We start from the raw sequence: 14,744 nt of genomic DNA, 5'->3' as shown, positions 1-14,744 counted from the left end.
TCTGGTGAAGTCATGGATGGGAACAGCTGTACCCCACCCCCGGCTATGCAGGAGTTGTGATTAATGATTGTACCTGGAGGATATTGACTTAGATACAAGACGTACCACACTGTTAGCCTTAAGGTATCAGTTGCAGAGATCCCCCCACATGACCTTCAGGTCCCCCTATGACCTTCTTGTGGGGAGTCTGTAGGTCAAGGACGGATCATCTTAGGAGGTCCTCAAAACTCATTGTTTTTTCTCCTAAATATTTCAGCATCTTAAGAGAGATGATTTGGAGCCTCCATTTTGTCAGTAGTTAGCATGTTTTACAGAGCATTTGAACCACTGAAGAATGTTTGGTGTCATAACTCTTGGATTGCTAAAAGCAGTTGGTGTTAGTGGCCCTACCTAATTGTAAATGGGCTTTTTTTTGTTTATTTGTTTTGTTTTCAGGTTTTTCTGAAGAGTGATCGAGTGGCCAGAATGGTTCAGAGTGGAGGATGTTCTGCCAATGACTTCAGAGAGGTGTTTAAGAAAAACATAGAGAAACGTGTGCGGAGTTTGCCAGAAATTGATGGCTTGAGCAAAGAGACAGTGCTGAGTTCCTGGATAGCCAAGTATGATGCCATTTCCAGGGGTGAAGAGGATTTGTGTAAACCACCAAACAGAATGGCCCTAAGTGCTGTGTCTGAACTTATTCTGAGCAAGGAGCAACTCTATGAAATGTTTCAGCAGATTTTAGGGATTAAAAAACTGGAACACCAACTTCTTTATAATGCATGTCAGGTAAGTGATTATGCTATTTCCTGTTCTGCTGTCTGACTCAGAAAATGAATACCAAGTGTTTGCAAGCCTATAAAGAGGTACTTTACGTTCTCTCATCACTTTGTTTGAAAATTTGAGTGAAACTGAATTTTAATAAGTCAGATAATGACATTTGGAAGAAGCTTTAAAGAATTATTTGATAGGAGAAGAAGAATATCTGTGCATTTTATTCAACAAGTAATTGTTCACATGTGCCCTATCTTAGACCATCAGATTTGTACCTATTGGGTATATATGGGGCATGCCCTGAATAGTAAAGTGAAAATCATTTGTTATCTGAAGAAGCTTGGCAATTTATAATAAATAGATATTCCTCACTGCAAAATAATTTTTCATAAAGATATGATACTCATCTTCAAAGTTTTATGGCAGTGACTGAAATTTCAAAATTTTCCTTCCTTAACCCAGCTAGATAGAATGAATTGAAGAAGGTTGCTAAATTTCATAATTTAGTAGTGACAGAGTAAATAATACATTTCCTCTTCAGTTGTTATTTTAATCACACATATCAAAAATTGAATAAAATGTCAGGTTTGTTCCATGTCTTTCATCTTTAGAGCCTATGATTTGTCTAAATGTATGCCTTCCATAGTTGTATTTTGTTTGCTAATTTTAGTGGTATAAATGATTGAACTGTGCCCTAATAAACAATGTAAGTTGACAAAATTCCGGCATTTTAAAATTTGTGTGTTCATTAAGAGTGATACTTCTTTAATGTACGTATGTTTACATGTATTTTAAATCTTTTTGCAAATCTACTTCTCAATTTCTGTATTCTATATGTATCATTTACTTTGCGTTACTAATTTGTGAATCATTTCCAGTGAATAAATTAGCAGAGTTAATTAATAGACAAGCAATGTGGAACCTTAACCCTGTGAACAATTCATGCATTCACTATAATTGTTTTCACTGTGTTATTAAACCAGGTGGTGGTTTTGATAATATTGGAGGATGCCTGTAAAGCTAAAACCCAGCTGGGACTTTGTATTTTTAATGAAACAGTAACTCACTTGTATAGTTAAATATTGATGAACATAATTTATTAGTAAGAGTCAGCTTTAGACATTCGGTAGATGTTTACCAACTATTCAAGTCAAAAACTTTGCTAGGTATTAGGGAAACCAACCTAAACCAAATAAAATATTTGTTCTCTATGTACTGAAGCCTTAATAGAGCAGATAGGCCTCTAAAATCCATTATTACAAATGCTTTAGAATTTATCCTGAATTTTACAGGGTCATCACATAAATTCCTGTGGACCTGTGAGTTTAAATTAATTCAAGATGTGTTAAATTTAATCTTTTGCTTACTTTTACAGATGACTTCTACAGTAATGGTTTTGACTTTTGACCCCCCTGGTTTCTGTCCTCTGTGGTCTGGAACATACTTCTAGTTTAAGTCTCCATCTATAATAACACATGTATTTTTTACCTTCAGTTCCATTGGTACTTAACCTGCTGTATCTTGAGACTTTTTAGATTCATACACATTTAGCATTTTATGTCTTTTTGTGGAATTAATCTTTTCATATAAACTCCAGTTTTGTCCTTGATAATCCTTTTTCTTTTTTCCAAAGTCTGCTTTGTCTCAAACTCATAAGGCTTCTTCAGCTTTCTTTTGCAAAAATTTTTATTGGAGTTTAGTTGCTTTACAATGTTGTGTTAGTTCCTGCTGTATGGCAAAGTGAGTCAGTTTTATGTGTACATAGCCCCTTTTCTTAGTTTCCTTCCCATTTAAGTCACCACAGAGCATTGACTAGAGCTCCCTGTGCTTGCAGTAGGTTCTCCTTAGCTGTATATTTTATGCATAGGCATGTACATTGTTAGCCCCAGTCTCCCAGTTCATCCCATCCCCCCAGCTTCCCTCTTTGGTATCCATAAGTGTGAATCTTCCTCCTATTTTGCAAGAAACTTCATGTGCACCATTTTTCTGAATTCCACATATAAACGATATTATACATTTTTTTTTTTTCCTGACTCACTTCACTCTGTTGGACAGTTGCTAGGTCCATCCACGTCTCTGCACATGGCACTATTTCATTCCTTTTCATGGCTGAGTATACTTTAACTTTCTTTTGATTAAGATTAGCATGGTGTATCTTTCTCCATCTGTTTACTTTTAACCTATCTGATCCTTTGTTTAAAGTGGATTTCTTGTAAACAGTACTTTACTTCTTGTTTTTGTTTTTAATCCAGTCTGACATCTGTCTGTTAATGGGTGTGTTTTGGCCACTGTATTTAAAGTGATGGAATTGGATCAAATTCCAGTCTCTGTAATGTTGGCACTTTTATGTGTTTGTTCTTTGTCTCCCCTCCTTTTTGTTGCCTTCTCTAATTTTAACTGGATTTTTGTGTTGTTCCATTTTATAGCCTATTTTGATGTACTGCCTATCTTTTAAAAGTGTCTTTAGTGATTGCCCTTGGTCTTACACTATGCATTTTAATATAATTGAAGCTCATCTTCAAATAAGCTTCAAATAAATCATCCATAGGGCTTCAAGTGTAGTAGAGCTCTCCCATAGTAGAGAATTCTCAATTCCTCACTCACATTCCTTGTGAAATTTCTGTCACTTATTTCACTTATAATATGTTCTATTCACCCAGCATATGGTTACTACTATTGCTTTTAACAGGTAACTTTTAGATCAACTAAGAATAATAAAAATAAAAGATACACACATACATAATTTCACCTCATTTATTCCTTCTCTGACACTTTTCTTGCTTCATGTATAAGTTTCTGACCTGCATCATTTTCCTTATCTGAAAAACTTAACATTTCTTGAAAGGCATGACTACTGATAATGAATTCACCCAGTTTTTGTTTTTCTGATAAAATCTCTTCCTCCTTTATGTTTAAAGGATAATTTCCCTAGATATAGACTTACCAGATTTTTTTTTTTTTTTCTTTTAACACTCAAGATTTTTCTCCATTGTCTTGCTTGTGTGGTTTCTGAGAAATTTGATCAAGCTCTTATACTTGATCTCTCTAAGTAAGATGTTTTGTTTTTGTGTTTCTGTTTGTTTTTGTCCTCTGGCTTCCTTTAATATTTCCTCCCTATATTAGTTTTTTGTAGTTTGAATATGATATGCCTGCCTACATATGAGTTTTTAATATTTTTCTTGCTTGGTGTTTTTTTCACCTTTCTGAATGTGAGGGTTGGTGTCTGTCATTAAATTTGGAAACTTCTCATCCATTATTACTTCAGATATTCCTTATATCCTATCTTTACCTTCTCCTGCTAGTATTTTAGTTATCTTTTTTATGTCTAGTTATGTTATTCCTTATAGTTCTGGAATGTTCTGTTCTTTTGTGTATGTGTTTTCATTTTTTGTTTGCTTTTTAGTTCTTTTTCTCTTTGCATTTCAGAGAGGAAAGTTTAAGCTGACCTTCAAGTTTGCTGATTGTTTCTTCAGAAGAATTCTGATTCTAAAGAAAGAATCAGCAGGTTTACTGATGAGCCCATGGAAGGCATTGTTCCTGTCAGTGATTTTGATTTCTAGCATTTCCTTTTGACTCTTTTCTTAGAGTTTCCATCTCTCTACTTATATTACTCAGCTGTTCTTGCATGGTTTCAACTTTTTCCATTAGAGCCTTTAATATATTAACAGTTACTTAAATTCCTTGTTTGTTAACTACATCTGTGTCACATCTTAATCTGGTTTGGAGGCATGATTTATCTCCACAGACTGTTCTTTTTTCTTTTTTGCCTTTTGACATGCTTTGTAACATTTTGTTAAAAGTCAGACATGTTGTATCAGGTAATAAAAGCTGAGATATGTTTGCCTTTAGTGTCAGTGTTTATGTTAGTCTGACTGGGAGGTTGGTTGGGTTTAATGTTTGTTGTGGCCACAGGTACAAGAAGCTTTCAATTCTTCTAGTGTCCTTGTCTTTGTCTCTTGACTTGGTCTTCCCTAAGTATTCCTCTTCAGAGTGTATCTTGCAGCTCTTTTAGCCATGGTGAGCTGTTATTCTGGAGCCACTGGTAGTGTGGTAAGGTGTTGGGGAGAAGGGAGTGTGTGTGTGTTCTACAATTTGATAAAGTCTCAGTCTTTCAGAGGACCTATGAAAAGGCCCCAATTCTGGGAAAGATTGAAGGCAAAAAGAGGAAGGGGGCAACAGAGGATGAGATAGTTGGATAGCATCACCAACTCAGTGGATATGAATTTGAGGAAACTCTGGGGAATAGAGGAGGCTAGAGGAGCCTGGTGGGCTGCAGTCCATGGGGTCACAAAGAGTTAGACCCAACTTAGGGGCTGAACAACAACAGTATCTCAGGGCAGTGACCTTCACAGATGTTTCTATCCTTTGTCCGTGAATATTGTTTTTCCTCTTTATCTACATCCCTTTTTCTCCTTCCCTAGCTGAAGCATCCCTTTGTATTTCCTTGAAATCTTGACCCTGTTCACACTGGATTTTTTGTTATTATTATTTCCTATAGACGTGACAGACTGCAGAGGACTACAGCGGGCAGCCTCCTCCTTCTCTAGCTGGGATAAGTTTTTCAGGGTTTTCTTCTAGCCAAGTCTTTCCCCCTTTGTTAGGGAGAAGAATCAGGGAGATATAACAATGGCTTTTCTTCCCCTCTCCCTGCCAAGTCCACATGGGAAAACTTTTTGGATCCTTACCGTGAGAATTTGATGAGGTTACTGGAAGCAAGCCCAGGAAAGCATGAAAGCTCCCTTATGGTTTACAGCCCCGGGAGTTTCTCACTCTAGGCCCTCAGCTTCTAGTAATTTACCCAAAATTACTAGTCAGATAAATGATTCTATATTTCTGGCATCCGTTGACTTCTGCTCCAAATGTAGTTATCTCTCTGTTTTGCCTCTGTTTCCAGATATTGGGTTAGTGGTTTGCCCTGAAACCTCAGTTCTCCAATAAGTAAAGAAAAGTCATTGATTTTCAGCTTGTCCAGCTCTTATTGTAAGGACAAGAGGGATGACTTCTTCCAAGCTCTTTTATGTCTGAGCTGAAGCTGGAGTTCACTTCAGTTCTAAGATTTGAAAGAAAAGCTTAGAGATTTTTTGATTAACTTAAATTACAAAAATACTCATACATAAGCGAAGAGCTTTCCTTTGGAATAACAATCAGTTTTCAGAAGTGAGGAAAATAGATTGTTGAGAAAAACAGCTGAGATTCTTTTTTTTCCCCTCAAAGAACCAATCTATCTTATCTGTTCCTTTGTTGTCTTTCAACAGAGTTTAAAAAAGAAAAGGTTATAGAAACCACAGAAAATAGCCTGCCCAGTATAAGAAAGAAAGGATGTGAGGAGAGAAATCCAGAGAGCAGGGCTTGGAGGGGCAGAGAGGGTCTAAAGCTAGCTGAGTGACTGGCACCTGGCTCCAGGTGTACATTGGTGGAATTTTCTCCACTTTCCCTGGGTCTCAAAAAAGGTGCTGAGGCTCTTGCTAAGTGTAACACTCTTGCTTCTGTATTTATTCACCCTTGTCTGACCCCTTGTTTTTGCCAACAGCGTCCTCCTTGTCGGTGTTGTTCAGTCTGCCAGTCGTGTCCAATCTTTTGTGACCCCATGGACTGCAGCACTCCAGGCTTCCCTGACCTTCGCTGTCTCCCGGAGTTTGCTCAAGTTCCTGTCCATTGAGTCAGTAATGCTCCTAGAAGTGTCCTCCGAGGAGATCTCAAAGATGTGTTGTTGCTTCAGGGTCAGAAGCTCAGGATAGGAAGCTGTTCTGCTAGGACATGCAGGAAGTCTACAGCCAGACAGCCCCTGGGGACTTGGGAAGGAAGGGATATGAATGAGGAGACACAGCCGGCAAGAACCTCACGTGGTTTTGTAACCCTTGTCCCAGAGCTCTGGGAATTGCATCTAGAATGGTAAATAGGAAGCCATCTTCTGAAAAAGCATAGGTGTTTCTATGACTTCCAGTCAAAGCCAAGAACTTAATAAATTCAGAATGAAGGCATAAAAGAAACTCTTAAAGCACTAATTTAGAAGATAGCACATATCACAATTAATTTATGAAGCCAGGGATAATCAAAAGAAAAATTATTTACATGGTATCAGAAATAAAGCATAAGAAAACCCACGTATGACATAGATGAGTGATTGTGCTATTAAAACTGTCAAATTTGGGATTCTTTGGTTTGAGAATATCGTGTTTGCATTGGAGCACAAAATGCAAAGGAAAAAAGATGGAAAAAGAGTGCAAAGTGTACATTCAGCAATGAGCAACATAACAATACCACAATCTGACACCATTAGCCGTCATTTACTTGAATCAGGGTATTAAAGTAACAAGGGTGAAAGAAGCCCAGTCTGTCCAGTAGAAGGTTTAATTTCAGGGTAACTCTAAGGAAACGCAGTAGACTTCAGGTAAATACAGTTACACTTTTGGGAAAATTAAGTTAGTTGATATTAATGCTGTGTGTTTTATAGTCTTGGATATAATTTTTATTCTTTTAATCACCTATTTTCGAATTAAAATACTGTTGCCTAAGTGGTACTAGTAATGAATCAGCTGCCTTTCTTTGAATGGAAATGAAATGCTTTTTAAAGATTATTTAAAAATATGAAAAAGGATGGTGCGGTTTGTTCAAATCAATTAGTTAACCCATTCTGTGTAATCCTGTAGGGAATACAGATGGGAACATAGACGTGAGATCTAGTTATTTGCTAGCTTTAATTTAAAAAAAAAGAAAAACACTGCTGTACATGCCTCAGTGATGTGATAAGTCCCTGATACACCTTCTTGAGGTTGAAGATGCCATGTTGGGGAGGACTGTGTAATCTTCAGGTGTGTTATGAAAGAGGGTCAGGAGGACAAGAAGATGCTATGTATTCTGGGGGAGGGAGGAACATGTGCAGGTATGGAGATATAAGCAGACCCTGGTGCCACGGGGAGCTGCTAGTATAAGGAGGGGTTGGGGCTGTGGTTTAAGGTGATATTAGCACTTGTGGGTAAGGCTGTTGTAGATTGCAGAGACACACTCCTAAATGAAAATGAGCAGAGTCTGAGCAGTGGAATACACAGTCCCATATACAGACTGTCATTCTCCCTCTTCTACCTCTGTATTTTAAGAGGATTAATTAACTGAATTTTACAGCCATCTAAATCCTGATCTTTTCTGCCAAAGGCAATCTTCATTAATCTTTCATTAATCTCATTCCATTCACTGGAGAAAGTCTCACCATGTTGACCCAAGAGTCAAAGCAAAGTTAACTGAAAATTGTCCTCTTTAAATACAGCCCCCAGCTCCTCCTCCAAATTCCTTATGTCCTGCAGACTCTTAAGAACTGTGTTAAGTAATACTCCTGAGTTGTTTGGATATTTGTAAGGAATAAGCAGGAATATTTAAAAAGTGAATAAGTTAAAAAGAAGAGTTAAAAGTATTGTGTTCAGTCTTATGATTTCCTTCCACTAAAAGTTATCAGCTTTAGAGATTAAGCGCTTCAGGTCTAGAAATTAGAAAATAAAATAATCAACAGAGGCAGTTGCAACGCCTCTTGCATCTCTCACTGTGAGAGTCTTCGTTTGGAAAGCGCAGGAACCATGAGGCATCCTGTTCTGAAGACCCCCTGTCAAGGTTGTAAAGAGAAAATAGGGAGAGATGTGCTTTCTCAGAGGAGATTGATATCTGCCTTTCACCACTGTCATCTTTTTTCTCAGCTAGTAGCATGTGGCTGATAATACATTTTAACATAATTTGTCTACTTTGGCAAAAATAGAAAAGCACATTCTATAGAGACAATTACATTTGATAACAAAAATCATTTGCTAGATAGGAAAATAAAGTTGAGGAAATAACTGTTAGCAAGGTATATCTTTCCTTGTGAGTGTAATTTTAAATCTTAAAATGCTTGAGGGAAATATTCAAGTGAATGTCATTAAATGACAATTGTCATGTTTTAGGAAATAGCAAGAAGCAACTGAAGACCTTGAGACTGATTGGATCTTAGAATACTTTTAAAATCCTGAATTTAATAATTGGAATAGCTATAAAGTTTGTATACATATTCACTTTTAAAAGTGAAGGTATCATGATATAAGTTGATGAATCTGATTTCAGTTAAATGAATTGGGAGTTTAGTTAATAATATTGAATCAATTTCTTCTCTAAAAATTAAGGCTTAAAAATTGTGAATACCACTGTATTATATTCTTAAATCCATTTATAGCTTTTACCAGTGTTGCTTCATTTGACTTTGTATTATTTTTTTTCTAATCTTTGGCCTCTGTGTAATTGTATACCTTGGCTCAGATGGTAAAGAATCTGCCTGCAATGAGGGAGACCCAAGTTCAATCCCTGGAATGGGCAAATCCCGTGGAGAAGGGAACGGCAACCCACTCCAGTATTCTTGCCTGCAGAATCCCCATGGACAGAGGAGCCTGGCGGGCTATAGTCCACGGGGTCGCAAAGAGTCGGGACATGATTGAATGACTATCACTTTCACTCATGTGTAGAGGAGCTACATAAAAATATTTCTAAGTAAGATTTCCCCTAAAATGTTTGAATTTGTTTTTGCTTTCTCCTGAATCTCATCAGATAAAAATATAGGTTACCATCAGACATTCTGTGCATTATTTTTAGACTTTTCTTCTTTACCTTGATCTAGCCTATCCAAATTAGGATCTTATTCCAATATTTCCACATTATTTTAAATGATAAGACAACAGAAGTCTACAGAGATAAGGCATTTTTATAATAGTAATAGAAGGGAAAAGTGTATTTGCCAATGAGCTTTGTGACCTGTTTTCATCTCTTCATGAATAAAAAAGTATTTGAATCTACTGTTGCAAGTATAATAATATGAGTGCTGTTCTTAGTTTTTCATGGTTGTTAATAAAAATATCCTATCAAAATTGAAATATATGTGATAAACATATTTCTTTCATACACTCAAAAACGCTTGTTGAATTCCTTCTAAAAATACCAGTTAACAACAAAGATACAAAAATGAGAAGATTTTATCTTTTCACTCGAGGTAAAATGACAACATTTTATTCTTTTCCTCACAGTGTTTGGTGTGGTCAGGAGACAGGCATGTAAACAAAACATGATGAATGGTATAATTAATGTGTGTCTCTGAGGTTATTTATGAGGCAGAATGTGAGCACATAGATGGCAGTATCTTAATTTGGTACTGGACAGTCTGCATGGATTTCTTTAGTGCTCCTCCCCTCCACATTTGAATGACCTGAGGAGCTTTAAAAACCACTGGATTCCTGGGCCCCACTTCAGACTAAGTGAAACAGCCTGTGGATGTGGGGCCTAGTGTCTGCTTTGTAACAGCTTCCCATGTGATGGCTGAGACTCAAGGACCCCTGACCTGACAGTTCATTTGAGGACTTCATGCCATGGTCATATGTAACTGCAGAGGAGCCTGGGAAATAGTCTTGCTGTGTGCCCAGAAGAAGAAATGATTTGGAAGAATGGAAACTCAGTCCTATTTTGGAGCTTCCGTGAAGGTTCTGAGGAGGACAGTTCCTGAACTTTGGAAGCTGCACCGAAATTTAGCGAGCTGTAGGAAAACGACATGTACAGAGGCACAAGGAGAATGAAATGGCTTGGTATCCGCGGGGGTTGTGTTTTGCTGCACTAACAAATGATACTACAGAGTTAGGAAAGAACGTGAATGTTAAGGACCTTGTATGCTAGTTGGAAGAGCTTGGGATTATCACATAAGGGAACACTGTTGGTCTGTGAGCGAAGGAAATGACAGGAGCGAGTTGGGATTCTGGAAAGATCGCTCTCTGTGGTCTAAAGAATGGATTGCATGTGGCCCACCCCCGTCTCACTTGACCTGTGGGCATGGCCAGCATTGCTAGAGACAAAAATGGAACATGACCTACATGTTAATCATGCGAGTAGATTTGAGGCTCTGCTTCTTGCCCTACTGTGCCCCTGTTTTCCTCTGTTGGCTTATGAAGTTCCTAGACAACTGGATTTCCCTTGGGCATCTCTCTTCATATTCTCTTGGATCCATACCCTGTACTATGCTTCAGAATCCTGCTCTGTTCCCTCACTTGGAGCTTTAACCTGAGTCAGAGCACTCGACCACCAGCTCTCCTTAAAAGGCACGTGTGCATGCTCAGTCGTGTCCATCTGTTTGCAACCCCATGGGCTGTAGCCCTCCAAGCTCCTCTGTCATGGAATTTTCCAGGCAAGAATACCAGAGAGGGATGCCATTGCCTCCTCCAGCAGATCTTCCCAACCCAGGAATCAAACACACATTTCCTGCATTGGCAGGCAGATTCTTTACCACTGCACCACCTGAGAAGCCCTTGTCTTAAAAGGGATATGATGAAAACCCAGGAATTCAAGCAGAAAATGGGACCAACTTGAGTCTGTAGTTTAAGATATACTGTTCTGTAGAACTATGGGTACCATCTACCTATTCCTCTCTCTCACATTTTATAGAAAAAATAGCATGCTTTAATGGCTCTCTTCCATTTACATTGCTGATATTTCTCTGACACAGCATTTATATTAACCCTGGTCTGATAGGGGCATCGCTGATTTGAGTTTCTTTCAACATTGTACTCATTCTGTTCAGATACTGCTCCAGGCTGTCTGTGTATAGCAGTCTCTCTTTCTATGGAGCAGTGTAGTGGGGTGAAGGCATATGTGGGGAAAAATCAAGCATTCCATTGTGTACCTGATGGAATCAGAATGTTAGTTGTCTATGATGGTAGGTGGTAGTCGGTGTCTGAAATTTCAACAAGAGCTCAGAGCTGGAGATAAAGATTTGGAAATCATTTTGATAAAGGTAGTCTTTTAAGTCATGAGACATGATGAAATCATATTGGTAGATTGGACCTCCGAAAAAGGGAGGCACAGGACAGAGGCCTGCGGACACTAGGATTTAGAAACTGCACAAAGGGGAAAGAGCCAGCAATGGAGGAGGAAGCCAGAAAGGGTGGTGTCAGGAAAGTCACGGGAAGACATTTCAAGGAGAGCAGTTACCTGTGCCACATGACAGCAAAGCGACCCCTGAGTTTGACGAGTGGAAGACACTGTTGACAGGGGAAGCTTTTCTAGAGTGTTGGGGAGCAAACCTGACTGGAGTGGATTAAGAGAAGAACCAGGAAGGTAAAAAAGAAGTGTTAACAGGAAAACTTTAGGGAATCAGCTAGCAGTGAAGAATGAATATTAGTCAAGAAATTCCTGCTATCTAGTATATTGAATCATTTTATTTAAAAAAATTTACTGAATGCTTGCTATGTGTCAGGCTCATAGCATCAGACTTGACTCTTAGTTGTCTATTGCTTTCAGGTTTTTAGAAATATATGGCCCACAGAACCTTGATTTCTTCTGGTAGTTGGTCAGGAAAACTTGTTCTTACAAAGCACTTTTTAAAAAGAAGACACTTGATAAAGCTAAAGAACAGGGATTGATGTATGCTTACAAAGAGTATTCTGTGAATTTAATACTTTTAGCTGATTATTGGGGTCATGACATCCTGAATCCTCTGCTTAAGACCAGAAACAGATGAAATACCTCCATTTACCCTAATCACTTTAGATAGAGCAGGGCCAGTTGATCATTATCTTAGTAAGATTTTCCTTGTGTAATGGGTAACAGTGATGTTTTTAGCTATTAATATTTGTTACAGACTGGTAGAAAGTCCTCTTGTTAAATGTATAAAAATGATGTCGTATCCTATTTGCAAAGTGTTTTCATGATTCTGATGTGAATGTCTCCAGATGAATGGCCTTTATATCTTGTTTTATGAAGCCTCAACACACGTTTGTGAACTTACTATGTACTTGGTGTGGTACCAAGAGGAACAGTGTTTGAAAAATATAAATAGACTTGCTACCTGGTTTGTATGTTTGAGAAATCATATGCTGTTAGGACTGTTGCACTGAAAAGTATTGCAGTGATTTTTTTTTTAATTTCACTGTGCTTATTTTGAGTATCACTTTCTTTCACCTTGTTCATATGGATCAGCTCTTCTTTCCACTCTTTTTGTGGCAGACTTCTGTATCTGAAACTTCTCAAAATCGGTAGGTTCAAAATACTATTTTTTTCTCATCTCAAACCTGATTCTACTTATCTATATTCATCTTTCCAACTCATAACCAGGAGCCATTCCCTTTTTTACTGCCTTCAGTCCAGACAATAGCCTGGCACTATTACTTTCTCTCTCTGTTGTATTGTCTGTTCCTGTCTTAATTCCACATCCATCCCCATAGCTAGAAGCTTCAGTACCTCTCATATGTAGCATGATGGTAACCTTTCACCCGCTTCCCTCTTCCAATCCTATGCATCTTTTTGCCAGATTAATATTATTGAAGTGTTATCCTGTTTTCTTCATAACCCACGGCTCAGACAGTAAAGAATCTGCCTGCAATGCAGGAGACCCAAGTTCAATCCCCGAATCAGGAAAAACCCCTGGAGAAAGAAATGGCAACCTGTTCCAGTGTTCTTGCCTGGAGAATCCCGTGGACAGAGGAGGCTGGTGAGCTACAGTCCATAGTGTAGCAAAGAGTCAGACATGACTGAGCAACTTTCACTTTTCACCATCCTGTTCTCTTCATGACCCAGCTTTGAATAGGGAAAAAATATGGTGGCTTTCTTAGATTCTTCCCCAGGTTCTCCCCCTGTAGCTATTCTTTACGTATCTCCTGTGCAGGGTGAGCCAAGTCACTCCCTGTTCCTCATTAACACCCTGTATTGTCTTTTAACTTTTCATGTTGTCTGACTTTACTCCCTTCACTTGGAATCCTTCTTCTCCATTCTTGAAAATGCAAGAAAATCCCACTTCCACAAATCCTGCCCTCACTCGTTTTTCTTACATATCACAAGAGGTGGGGAAATTCCATGAGGAATATACAGTTCCCTATCATATTCATGTGTATTAGTGTTAGTTGCTTAGTCCTGTCCAACACTTTGCAACCATAATTGCTGTAATTAGGCTGTATTGTGATAGGTCTTGGGTGTGTAAGGGGAACACATAAGGTCATAGTCACTGACTGACTCATTCCTGTCGCACGTGCTTCACTGGCCAGCAAGGGAGTGGTACAGACTGACCCGTCCTTCTTGGTGAAAGGTAACCCTAATTTAAACGTTTCTGTCCATGGACTAAAAGCATCCTCTTTATATTTGAAGTCATCTGTTCCTTATATTGTGATTAGACTGATTACAGAATGTCTCAAGTGTATTTCTCTCTTATACCTATTTTTCTCTGTGCAAAGATTTTTGTCACACACCTTTTAACACAAAATTATCCCCGCCCCCACCCATGGTCACCTCCTCATACCTAGAATGAGTGCTGAGGTTACTTTAGTTGTGTCTGACTCTTTGCAACCCCATGGATTGTAGCCTGCCAGTCTCCTCAGTCCATGGAATTTTCCAGGAAGGACTACTGGAGTGGGTAGCCATTCCCTTTTCCAGGGGATCTTCCCGACCCAGGGTTCAAACCCAGGTCTACTGCATCATTGGCAGATTCTTTACCGTCTGAGCCACCAGTTGTTGTTCAGTCATTGTTGTGTCTGACTCTTTGCAACCCCGTGGACTGCAGCATACCAGGCTTCCCTGTCCTTCACTATCTCCCAGAATTTGTTCAAGCTCGTGTCCATTGAGTCGTGATGCCATCTAACCATCTCATCCTCCATTGCCCCCTTCTCCTCCTCCCCTCAATCTTTCCTAGCACCAGGGTTGTTTCCAATGAGTCAGCTCTTCCTACCAAGTGATCAAAGTATTGGAGTTTCAGCTTCAGCATCATTCCTTCCAATGATAATTCAGGGTTGATTTCCTTTAGGATTGAACGCTTTGATTTCCTTGCAGTCCAAGGGATTCTCAAGAGTCTTCTCCAACACCACAGTTCAAAAGCATCAATTCTTCAGTGCTCAGCCTTCTTTGGTCCAGCTCTCACATCCATATACGACTACTGGAAAAACCATAGCTTTGCTACACCGACTTTATTGGCAAAGTAATGCCTCTGCTTTTTAAATACACTGTCCAAGTTT

At 38.7% G+C, this 14,744-nt stretch overlaps 1 protein-coding gene across 7 annotated transcripts in view; it reads left to right on the top strand.

Moving 5' to 3' along the window:
- Positions 1–14,744, top strand: part of CADPS2 (calcium dependent secretion activator 2) — a 555,077-nt gene that overhangs the window by 208,912 nt on the left and 331,421 nt on the right. For all 7 annotated transcript variants that reach the window (XM_061165698.1, XM_061165697.1, XM_061165696.1 and 4 more), the window contains exon 3: positions 436–768. In XM_061165698.1, coding sequence (XP_061021681.1) covers positions 436–768 — 333 coding nt within the window. The remainder of the gene's footprint in view (positions 1–435; positions 769–14,744) is intronic.

The sequence above is a fragment of the Dama dama genome, chromosome 18, assembly GCF_033118175.1.
Source record: "Dama dama isolate Ldn47 chromosome 18, ASM3311817v1, whole genome shotgun sequence".
Lineage (NCBI taxonomy): Eukaryota > Metazoa > Chordata > Mammalia > Artiodactyla > Cervidae > Dama > Dama dama.
The sequence above is the reverse complement of the archived record's forward strand: the minus strand, read 5'-3'. Positions and strand labels throughout refer to the sequence as shown.